Raw genomic sequence first — 13,083 nt, forward strand, 5'->3', positions numbered from 1 at the left:
TACATATCTTGGTTCTTGTTGTCTGTTGTGTTTGGTTTTCCTGGAATAAATGTACCACTTGAACAAGATCCTTATCTCGCCTCTTGTTCATTGAACCAAACCCTGACAGAAGAATGGACCCAGATTAAGATGGATTTTCCAGCAGTATGTGTCCTCCTCCTCACCCAAGGTGATCGCTCCCTTGAGGACCATACCCAAGATTTTTTGGACATTGCACATCAGACTCAGACATCAGACTAACCTGAATGTTCATTAATAGCTTTTTTTTTTTTAGAGCCAGACTCAATGACAGCCTCAGGGTACAACTCCACCTTGATGGTCCTCTTAGGACAATATCTGAGTTTAGTTGCCCTTCATCTAAAATGGATCCCCTTTTACAGTGGGTGAAGTTGAGGAGGATTCAGTGGTCCCTGAGCTCCCCAGTCCAGTGGTCCCAAGTGGCCTCTTATCGATCTGGATACCCTGGAGTGCACTCCCACCCAAGTCTCTCCTTCCCCACCGGGACACAACATTTCGGTCCCTGGTTCTTCCTCTGTTGTTTCCGTCTAGTTCATTGGCTTCGCTATGCTGGTTCTGTCCAGCCTCCTAGCTCATCTCAGCTGCCAAATTCTGTGCATGTGGCTGCACCTGGTCCCTCCACTCTTTCGGCTCCACTGGGCTCCTCCTTTGCTTCAGCTTCACCCCCTCCGACTCCACTTCGGCAGTCTCAGCCTCCCGCTCTGCCTTAGTCCCCAGGCTCTCTGACTCCACCTTGCTCTTCCATCCCCACTGGCTCCACCCTAGACCGCGCCTCTGAAGGCTCTGCCGTGGGCCTTCATCCCTCTGGCTCCGATAAGACATCCCACTCTACCAGTTCCGTCATGGCCTCCTCTGCCGGCTCCCTCGTGGCTCTTTCTCCACCGGTTCCCCCATGGACTCTTCCTCTTGAGGGTCCTAGCCCTCCTTCCCGCCTCCCTATTGTCATCAACTCTCCAGCCACCTAGGTGTAGTTTTTGAAGCCAGAAGGTGCCTACTGGGAGTGGGGGTATTATGTCATGTTTAGTCTGCTTAGTTTAGTTCTTTGTATTTAGTTTATTTGCGTTCACACTGTCAGTCCAAATCCGATTATTTGTGTATCAGATTGGAATCGTATCTAAAATTATTGACTGTCCACATCGAGTATCGCAACTGTTCAGATCTGATTTGTGTGTCCCATGGCGCTCTTTTTTCTGGAATATCTGCATTGGTTTCTATGGCAATGACCTTGCATTGGTAGGTATACGCCAACAACTGCAACATAGAGGGGTTTGGAATACAGATGACAATGTGAAGTTGCTGTCCTGGACTACTGCGTCTTATGAGGCAGAGGCAGGAATGTAAGAGGCTAGTATGTGCAGCTTTATTCTGCGCTGACGAACATAGCCTTAGTTTTTCTCTTCACTTCGTTCAGTGGTTTTTAATCCTGGAAACCCACCATTTTGCACGTTGTATGTGTTTTTCAACTAGATATTTCTACTGGTAATAATGGTCATGATTCCTGGCTAGAAATAATCTTGCTTTAATTGTGTATAGATCCGTGGGTAGTAAATTAAGTACTTTTATAAAAGAACTAGCATGGTACTATATATATATATATATATATATATATATATATATATATATATATATATATATATATATATATATATATATATATATATATATATATATATATATATATATATATATATATATATATATATATATATATATATATATATATATATATATATATATATATATAGTCAATTACCTCCTAATGACCACGACTGACGAGGGTGACCGTGAGATCCGCATACATGGCTGGTGCGAGACGAAGTATGCAATTACAATATTCAAATGTCTGAATAATTTCAATATTCATCAATCGATCAATATTCATGCAACCTCTCAAACTATAATTTTGAGGCAGATAAAGAGCTTAATAGGAACTATTTTCAGTTTACTTTTTTAAACAAATCTCATAAATAATATGACAAAAGCAGATAAGATGACACTAAGAAAACTCCTTCAGGAATCGAGTGTGGAATGTCTTCAGTCTTTGTAGAGCATCTTCCATGGTGTCCTCTTGAGTTGCCACAAAAAGCCTGAGAAACAATTAAGAATTTGGTTTTCACAGAGAATCTATGGGAAACTCAAAAGATGCTTACAATTAAGATGGGCTAACGTTTACAGTTTATTTGTATGTCTATTATGGTTAGCATAGCTAGCTGTAATTTTCTCAGAATTTGGCAACTGAAAACAACAATACAATCTGTCAGATTAAAAAGTGAAAAATTCACAGTAGGATTTAAGTTATTTTGTATGAATTATCAATTCACTGATGCAACAGTGGCAGTGCAAAAACCTAAAGTGATGACTGTCCTTTCTTTGTCCAAATTCACAGCCCGGCCTCACATGCAGACCTGTTTCCTCCAGCAAATGCAAACAGTACAGCATGTCTGGTTCAATCTGTTTTTTCTACAAAAAGAAAACAACTTTACTTGTAGAAAACATAATAAAAACAGTCAGGTTACTACATTTTAGTATTGACTAAAGAGATTTCTTCACAGCTGTGTTAATGAGTTATTCAGAGTTTATGGGTCTCTAATTGATAATGGGCCACAACTCACATCATGTGTATCGAGACATCTTCCAACACTGTTATACTAGTCTCACTTCAGTATCAGTATTGCATTACGCCATAGGTAGAGACAAACAGACACAATCAGAAATCTGAAGGTCCTTGCATTTTTATTTGTAAGCAGTTTATTTACTGATCACTTTGGGAATGGAGGAAGATAGCATTCTAATTTATGATTTTTCTAATTTCTTAGTCATTTCGGATAAAAGCATCTGCTAAATGAATAGATGTAAATAAATAATTCAAATGCTAACTGGCTGATGGCAGAAATTTGATGGCACATATGTTTAAATATATTATTTCAGTGACATGAAAGTTAAGTTGAAAGAAAAGTGCGAACACTTTGGAATTTCTGTGCCGATTATTCCTATAGTTTGGGGTAATCCTATGATGAATAAACTAATAACACACAAACAATTGCGTCATCGAAGTAGTAACCCTTGAAATGATTATCATGTAGAGCAGGGTTGGAACTGAAGCCCGCAAGAAGGTAGATCTCAAGGAATGGGAAAGGCAACCCTGCACTGTCAGAAAAAAACTGTAAAAATGGTACCTTTAGGGGTACAATGGTGCGTCACTTGGGCAGTACCCTTAAAAGAAAAACTTTGTACCTCATCTACTTCTAAAAGGTACATTTTAGAGTAGTAATATTCAATCATACAGTTTTGAACTTAAAGGGGAAATAAGGTAAAAAGATGACCCTTTAAGGGTACTGCCATCTGTTGTACCCCTAAAGGTAAAATTTTTGCAATTACAATTTTTTTCTAAAAAGTGTAGTAGATGCCTTTTTTAGCAGCAACAACCTCCACCAAATGTTTCCTTTAGCTTCTTATAACACTTACACACTCGAGTTGAAATGGCATGACCTGAAAAATAAGTTTCTGACCTGATTTAAAAAACTTATTTTCCAGCCATCCTTTAGTTGGTTTACTTGAGTGCTTTACACTCTTAAAATGAAGGTTCTTTATTGCCATTTTTATTTTATTATTATTAAAAACTGATAACACAGGCTAATCCGGGTAACTAATGTCAGTGCTATATGCTTGCTAGGAACGTTTTTTTTTCTTTGTGGAAGTTTTGCGTTTGGAGAGTTAAAAATATTAATATTTTGTGCAATTATTTAATTATGCATCCGGTATTGCGGGCTTGCTCTCTCGTTTCCCATAAACGCGTTGCTATTTTGCAACGATTGTTTTGTACACTGTAATGGATTATAAGATTAAAAACAGGTAAGATTTTAAAACAGTTTAATCTCAAATCAATATCTCTTATGCCCATAATTATTTATGTGGTGAAATATTGCATAATATGTGGTATGGATGTACAGTATCCCTTAAATGTCCGTCTAGTTTGAACTTGCCACACTAGAAACTGCCCTCTCCCCTTTGTTATTAAACCCCAACAGAGTGATCAGGACCCTGATGTGAAGCGTCTACATAACATCCTTGGTTGTTGGTTCTTTTAAGAACTGTTCTCAGAAATGTTCTGTTTAACCAAAATGGTTTTGCTGCATCACTATAGTACATTTTAAATTAATTTTTAAACCCAACGTCCATATTTGACCAAACATGGGTTGAAACAACCCAGCATTTTTGCTTTTTGAGTGTACGAACCCCCCCTCTTTTGGAACCTTGGCTCATTGTCTTGTTACATCATCCAACCTCTCTTAAGCATTGTCCTCATTGTCTTGATACATTTTTGAATTCATTTCAATGATTGCAATGTGTTCAGCAAAGCAGCACCAGACCATTATACGGCTGGCTTTGGTGGGGGTTTGGGGTATGGTGAGGGGGTGTCAAACCCCCAACCGAACTATTCTAGAATAGACTATTTCATAAAAAAAATAATACAATTGCCAAGTGCATTGGCTTTCTAGCATTAATATTAGGTTATGACAGCAACATTTTAGTTAAGGACAGTGTTTCACAGTCACATTTTAATTGGCACATTAATTTACGTTACATTGAACTTCCGGGGACATGAAGAATGCAGCACTACTGAGTAGGATTTTATGTTTAGAGGGCTAGATAATTGATCGTGGCTAGTTGATTATTTAGGGTAGTTGTTTTTTTTAGCTGTATTATTATTGTTTGTGACTGTTTACAGTTCAGGCTGTTTTAACTTACAAACTTGTTTATATGATGAATATTGAGATGGTTTTTTCAATACGTTGAACTAGGCAAATTTAGTTTGTAATATTCAATGCTCTGCCATCTGTAAAATGCTTGACAGCTTAGTTTCATAGTTGTAGTAATGACAGGTTTGTTTATGACTGATAAATACGTGATTGTTTCATTACTTCAGACACCTCCTCTTCGGTGCTGTGCTGACGATACTCCCTTAATGCTTCACAGTTGAGATGAGGCTTTGGTGTTGGTGTGCAGTGCAATTTTGGCAAAATGTTCAGCTTTTGTTGATGAAACCTGACCTCAATAAGCTTTTGAAGAACTTGTTAAAACAGAGGTTCACTTTTTCACTGTGAATGATTACTAATTGTTTTCATTGTCTCATTGAAAAGTACTAAACTGTTTGTGTGTTAATAGTTCAGTCAGATTGTGTTTTGCTTACAATTGTGATTTAGAAGTAGATAAAATTTGTTTGTAAAACATTTATGAGCAATCAAATTAAATTATTTCTGTAAATCTGATATTTTACAAATCAAGAGGGATGATTTTGTAGGGATGCTACAGAATTTTAGACTGAATGGTGAGTTGTTTCCAGGATTTTAAATGGCTATTATACGGATTGGTGGTGATATATATATGTCCTCTGATGTTACTATTATTCAATAACAGTAGTACTTTTAATTCAGCGTCATTTACAAATTGGTGTAATACACAGATTCTCACCTTGGCCCATTTTATTGCCCTTGGAGGTAATTGTAGACAGGGGAAGACAAAAAATCCCGCCTTCAGTGGCTGGCAGCTGATCCCCGGTAGCTCAGCAAAGACCTCCTGAATCCGACAAGCATTTTTACATATCACATTTTTAATGGACTGGACCTCCTGACAAGAAAAAAAAAAAAATGATTTAGTCAAATTCAAAATCAAGAACTTGTGATAGTCTCATAATTGGTTTGACTAATATATATATATCACCATGGATCTTGAGCCTAAGCCCACCGCAGACACAGAGCCTATGCCCGCAAAGGACACCCCACACTAGTGGTGCAACGGATCACAAAACACACGGTTCGGATCACACTACAGATCATGAGTCATGGATCGGATCGTTTTTCGGATCAGAATAAAAGGGGGAGGAGACTATTTTTATTTGCTTTCCATTTATTACATGAAAACTTTTGGTGTTAACATAACCTATATGATTTATAGGTTAACAAGGAACTTTTGGTGTTAACAAAAATAAAATAAATAAATAACCATCTGAATAAATCAAATTTGACTAAAAACAACCTGAGATGTGAAAATGGGCCTGAGCTTTTTTTGTAATTTTTTTAAAATTAAGATTAGGATGTCAACATTCTCAGGGGAGAGAGTAGACCTCTCACACTTGTCAGCATTGCAATTCTCTTTGTAGGCCTATACACCATTTTATAGATATCATGTTTAAACGCACTACACTTAAACGTTTTATTGAATTCATTACTTTATATTTATATAGCCTAGTACCTACTTTAGATGTATATATTACGTTGCTCATGCAAGTTGCAAAACAGACAATAGACTATGTTAAAATAAACATTTTAAATTAAAACTTACGATAGACAAAAACCGACTGTCGTCTTTTCTTTCGTTTTTAAATCTTTTTACAAGAAATCCTGCAGGTCATAAAGAACCTCCAAGAAAGGACAGGTGCTCTCCATTATTTCTCCTTGTTTACTTAAAGGCCGTTTTCCTTGCTTTACTCGAGTCAAAAAGCCATGTGATGACTTTGAAACAGAGTAAACTTTACATTATATGCATCTGTGGTGGAATTACTAGATTTTCGCATTGATACATGTTTGTTTTAATGCGGATGCGCTGTCACTTTAATTCAGCGCCAGCACATCAAAAAATAGACTGTGCGGAAACGATCGCAGCACAGCTGTATGGCTATGGCTAGGCGCTCCTGGAACGCACTGACGGACCGAAGCCAAGTGCAGTGTGAAAGCTGTATCCGTTAACAAGGGTACGGAAAAAATACGCACCGCATACGCACTGCAAACGGAGTGTGAAATGGCCGTCAGCAGGTGCCATGCTCGATGTATGCGCCACTTTCATACGGCTTTCTCGTGCCACAGTGCCTACATACTGTTACAGTTTTGTCCACCACCCTTCTTCCATCATCATTATATTTTACGGGGAAGCCAAAATGCTCCCATACATGCGATTTGAATGATGCGGGAGGCTTTTCAAGTTCTTCTACTTCTCCGCTAGCCACTGCTGACTGATTAACATGCCCTGTTCACGTGAACACATGTGTTTCTCTGAAACTCAGCATCGAGTTTAAAGGAACGAGAACACTTAAAAAGCAATATCGGCAGAAAAACTGTCTTTTAGTCTGCGATCGCTAAACAATTCAGATTAATCCACAAGTTAAAAAAAAATGCGCAATAAATCCGCGGGTCACGTGCGTGCCGAACCGTGGGTCGTGATCCGTACGGATCACGGATCAACTGCGATCCGTTACACCCCTACCCCACACCAGAGGCCACATCTGTCCAGGAGCTCGACCCTGCCGCCCAGTCTGATCAGCTGTGTGAGCCAGTTTGTACATCTGTCTCAGTGGGAGTTTTGGTGGAGCTGGATGAAGTAGCGGCTGGTCACCCCCATCCTCCAGAAACGGAATTCAGTCTGGAGTGATAACTTGCCTGATGATTTTGTGCGCCCAAGCCCTTCCTCCTCTGCTGGTTCCATCCAGCACCCAAGTCTCCTTGTCTCTGCTGGTTCTGCGGAGCCCTAATTCTTCTTCGTCTTCTACTTCGCCAGTTCAACCTAGCTATATGGCAATGCCTCGGGGCCTCCCGGTCCTCAGCTCCGCCTTGGTGAGATGATCACTGGCTTCACTTTGGGCCTCCACATTTTTGGCTCCATCGGACTCCTTCCCTCCAGCTCCACTTCAGTCCTCGCTCCCACCAGCTTCGCCTCAGTCCTCTTGCACCCTAACTTCACCTCAGCCACTCATCACCGCGGATTCGCCTTGGCCTCTTGGTCCTCCAGTGTTGCCTGGTCTGTTTGTCCATCTGATTCCGCCTGGGTTTTCATACCTCCCGGTGGTACCTCTTGTCAGTTGGTCTCACAACTCTAAAATATTAACCTAGCACCTCAAATCAAACTAAATATTTGCCAAATTAAAACTAACTGTAGGTATTCGGGGCAATCAACAGTTGTTGTTGTTTTTTTCTTTTCGCTTTAGACCAAATGTTTTAATGTCATTATTATTACAGCTTTTTGTTTTGGGTCAAGACTGAGTAATGTGCTCTTCTATGTTTATCAAGTATGATTAGGCATTGATTTGGTGTTAGACTCTTTTTTCTCAAGTAAAACAATTGTGCCTGAAATTTTTCTGTATAGGTTAAGTATTCAAATGGAGCATACCAACCTCAGAGAAGGTGGGGAATGAAGGATGCCCAGGTTTTGGAAGATCAGTCATGAGGTCAAGTGCAATTTGTCCAACAACAGGTGGGCTGGACCTAGTGGACAAAAGTGTACGGCTGTATTCCTTCACTGCAGGGTCAAGATTCACCAGCTCCACGTAGCCACCACGAAGCCCACACCTGGACACGAATAGTCAGAAAAGTAGACTAACACTGTCAGACTCACTGGCCCACTCCCATTATTATTATTAGTTGTATCCCAAGTAATATTAATATATGGATCAATACATTGTAATTGTATTTACAGAGAAATTAAGGAAGAATATACTCAAGAGCACAACATTCTACTTACTCTCCCATGAAGCCCTTGGAAGCAGAATTGAAGGAAGCCAGTTCCACAGTGCTGGAAATAGTAGAGCCCATTTCTGATAACACCTTCTTATAGGATGCAAACTCAGTATCTTCTCCATACACACAGCTCTGATAAACCTGAAGAAAAAGATACAGCTCACGATCATGTCAATGGAGGATTCAAGAGCAGAGGGGTCCAATCTTGCTCCTGCAGCACCACTTTTATGCAAAAAAAGGCCGGGATACACCAAGCCGACGGTCGGGCATTGGGCAATGTCAGGCCATTTTTGAAGGTCGGTTAGCTAAGTGTTTTTGGTGTGTTCTGTACTGTTGGTTCTTCTTCACTGATGGCTCTTTTTGGGCCGATTCCACATGTTGAATTGGCATCAGCCCTTCAGTAAGAGAGAGAACAGTCAGTGCAAGAAAATAAAAGCGAAAGTGATGAAAGCGAGCAAAGAAGTCAAGACGGTACAGACAGAAGGCTGTTATAATTTCACGTCATCTTACCGGAGCATTTGAATGCACAAATATTTTCATAATAACGAGCTGACTGGAATGAAGAAAGTGATTAGCGTGATTGATATTCAAAATGGTAAGCAAGCGCTGCTTTGTTTATGGTTTGTATATCCGCAGTCATAGTTTCGGTTTCCCTTTTTGAATGAACATTCAATTTTAATAAATATTGATACCTGTTGATATAGGCAGATATGCCTATGCGCAGATGGCACGTGCTAGTTGACAGTTGCCTTTAGTCCTTTTGGTGTGTTCAAGCGCAGCTAAAGCCGAGACGCAGCCAACAACACAGTCAGCTTTCTTTGCCGTTAGATCTTTGACATCGACTTAGTGTGTCCCAGGCTTAACACACCAGCCTGGAAGTTTCTAGTGATATTGAAGACCTTGATTAGCTGGTTCAGGTGTGTTTATTTGAGGCTAGAGCTAAATTATGATGGAAGGTGGCCCTGCAGGAACAGGATTGTGTTTTACCAAAGACGGTGCACTCGTATTCCTAATGAATGTGAGAGTGCAACACACAATATGGTGCATTGATCTAGCTTGAAAAATAATGACAGATTTTGTTGCTGATTTGAAATATGTTATTTAACTGTGAGTTCGCCAAGCTGTTTTTTAGATTTCAGGATTCCCCCATTCAAGTAGATAGGACATGGTCTTGGATGCCCAAAATAGTTGTCTGGAGGCATTGCAAACATGGCTGCAGAATGAACAGACTTTCCTTGAAATGGACTTTGGTTTTAATGACAGAGCGCTTACATTACTTGAGAAAAACTCACCTCATCAGCCAGAAGGAAGAGCCTTTCTTCTGCAGCGAACCGAATCACTTCTTCTATGGACTTCCTACTCTGCATGTGACCTGATAATCAAAGCAACATTCATCCATTCATAATTGCAAGAAGCCATTTTCCTTTTCTCAACTTTTGGTTTCCAGATGGCACAGATTTCTCACAATAATTACTATACCTGTAGGATTCCCTGGGTTGCAGATATAAAGCGCTACTGGATTGCAGGTCCTTCTACCTGCATGAAGTGCTCTGCGAAGCTCCTCCATCTGCAGTGTCCAGCCCTGCTCCTCACACAAATGGTAAGGTATGATGGCAGCTCCCTGGTCCACCAGAGCCAGGATAAATGAACCGTAGGTGGGCACAGGTATGAGCACACCAGTCCGACACGAGCCCTCGCTCTGAACCAGCAGCTTCAGGATAAGCTGCAATGAAAACTTTTACTCAGTCTGGAATGAAGTGAAACTTAACATGTCCAATTTAAAATTTTCAAAGAAAAGTGCATGTATGTTTATGCATTTTCTTTTAATTAATATATAAAAAGTGATGATAAATTATTTTTGTTGACTAAACACCATGAGAGCCATCTGTGACCCAGACGTGATGAATATGTTGTCGGGGGAGGAAGGAACTCCTCCGTCTCTCCTGGTAATGAAGTTAGACACGCAGTGTTTGATTTGGGCGATTCCACACGAATCTGTATATGAGCCTGAAGAGATTGGCACCACATGATAAGCACGTAAACATGAAAAGATTCAACACTGCACTCCTGCCATTCATATACTTCAATTGACCGATTGGTAAGCCCTGCCCCCCTTAGTTACTGTTGCTACCTCGGACAAACAAACGGAGTTGCTAACTGTCTTACGATGACAGCAGTCAGTGTCAAAACCTTCTCCCAAAATGTTTTTGATACATTTTGGACACAGAAAAGACCACCTCTCGTCGAGGAGCATTCAAGTAGGACCTAAACATGCCATGGAGGGATATATAAAATAATATAAAATAAATATGGTGGGTAACAAGATTAATTTGGAAGCGAGGGTTTACAGATCGCAATGCAAGCAGGAGAAGCCTCATGTTACGGTAGTCACGATCGCAGATGACAACATCCAGGATCAACACTGTTCATGTACCGCAGGGTAAGATTACTTAATTTACATTTAACCAGTTTAATATGGAGATGCACTGAAATGATTAATAATAATAAAAATAATAATAATAATAATAGGCACTGAATAATCTTTCTTTATAAATGTTTTCGTCTTCATTGGGATTGGGGTTGAATCCTTAAGGAACCAGGTTACTACACCCACTTCATTGGATTAATACACCATGTGAATAAAATACATTTCATTGCCCATCCTCTTAGGATACCTGAAATCAGTGTTACAGTACTCCAGGCACATCGCTTTACCGTTTTTGTAGCATAAACACCATCAAACCAATGAGAGCTTCGGATCTTCCAATGTTTCTCTATTGCGCTGAAACCTAAAGATGTCCGAGTTCTGCAACTGATACTCAACTGCCATTGGCTCATCTGCATCGAGGGGAGGGGCTTACCGAAAAGTCAATTAACATTTGATCAGACCTGTCTGTCCACTCAAAAAATAAATAAATAAATAAATAAATAAAAAAATAAAAATAAAAATTCGACCCACTGAAATGGTAAGCTTAAATTTAGCTGATCCCTTGAAGTCCAAACATTTGACAATGAACATTTGAAGAGGTGCAGTGACATTTGCACATTTCTTATCACTTTAACCCTCAACTCTTACAACTTTAACATGAAAACATTTTTTACAGTGCAAGTCACTTAAATGTAAAACAGCAAGTTTGCCACTGCAGGGACAAAAGCTCACCTATGCTTCCACCATCACATTGTCCAAGGAGAACATCTGCCCTTTGTTTAACATCTAATGGCAGACTGTCATCCTCCAAAAGTGCTGGATAGAAGCAAGCAGCAAGGACCTGAGAAATAGCACACAAAAACAGTTCCCATTTCTCTTAAATGCATGGGTTAAGAAAAATCATATTTTTCCCTGTTCTCCATACAACTGAGTGACTGGTAGAACGCAGCTACCTACTTGGCGAACAAAGGTGATGGGCTTTATTCCTCCTCTGTGGAGATCTCCAGAAGACAAATCAAGCACCTCATTATAGTTTTTTCTCTCACCCTAAAAAAAAATAATTATTGTCATAAAAGGAACCAGATGTTGCCCTGTGTAACCATAAAATTAGAGTATTGCTTTAAAAATGGGATACAGGATACAGTCAGTCAGTTCAGTAAATCAGTGAAACTGGTTATAATCAAGTTCCAATATGATGCAAAATGTAGAAAAAAAGTAAAAAGGTTTCTCCCACAAATAAGGGCATGTCACACAACCCATCCATGTTACAATCTGCCAAATTTCTACTTAGCATCAGATAATTTTTTTCCAAAATACGTTATTAATATTATACAAGAATAAAAGATTACATTATCGTCAAAGTAATAAATCACCTGTTGTATTTCAGCTGCAATCTGTGCCGCACGTATGGATAAAACATCCCTCTCTGAGAGAAACATGTTCTTCACCAATGGGCTGATCCCTCTCATGAAGGACATTGTTGTTTCTCAGCATGAAGATTTTGAAATGTGTGTATTTCAAATGCCTGGTTCAATGGCTGGACCAGTTGAATTTAAAGGATTTTGCTTAAACATAGGAGCAAAGTTCAGGATTTTGAGACATTAACAAAGACATTGCAAGATAAATAAATAACTATTCCCTGCTCAACTTCTCACCACAGGAGAGGAACATCAATCATCTACAGTATTAACATCTCATTTGAAATTGTGTGTGTAAAGTGTGACTAAAATTAGTCATGTTTCTGAAATTCTAGACATAGTATAAGGCAAGTTTAATATGTCCAACAGTAAGTGAAATCATTTTGGTGGCTGCCAACACAGTTGAATACATGCCAAACCATTTTGATACTTCACAAATGTCTCTTTACATGTATACATAAATTAAAATACAAATTATGCAATGGCCCAATTTTTTCCATCTACCTAAAATTAATGAAACTAAAACCATGTGTCTCCTAGAATTCTTCGAACATTTACAGAAAGTTCAACGATTGAGGTGCAGTAACTAGATAAGTTTTAATTCATGTCAGTTAACTATTGAACATTTTAGGTAAAAAAATAAAGAAATATGCAACAAGATAGACTACATTATATTACTAAACAGTAAAATATTGCACACTTAAAGAGTCTT

At 39.2% G+C, this 13,083-nt stretch overlaps 1 protein-coding gene across 1 annotated transcript; it reads right to left on the reverse strand.

Moving 5' to 3' along the window:
- Positions 1-2,014: 2,014 nt before the first annotated feature.
- LOC307128231 (alanine aminotransferase 2) lies at positions 2,015-12,431 on the reverse strand (the record flags this gene model as incomplete). Its single annotated transcript, XM_079819933.1, has 11 exons — positions 2,015-2,105; positions 2,366-2,478; positions 5,491-5,646; positions 8,183-8,357; positions 8,530-8,666; positions 9,818-9,897; positions 10,005-10,248; positions 10,399-10,532; positions 11,686-11,794; positions 11,911-12,000; positions 12,327-12,431. The coding sequence occupies 11 exons, from the start codon at positions 12,429-12,431 to the stop codon at positions 2,015-2,017; spliced, it is 1,434 nt and encodes a 477-aa protein (XP_079676059.1).
- Positions 12,432-13,083: the final 652 nt, after the last annotated feature.

The sequence above is a fragment of the Gobio gobio genome (genome assembly GCF_949357685.1).
Source record: "Gobio gobio genome assembly, chromosome: 6".
NCBI lineage: Eukaryota > Metazoa > Chordata > Actinopteri > Cypriniformes > Gobionidae > Gobio > Gobio gobio.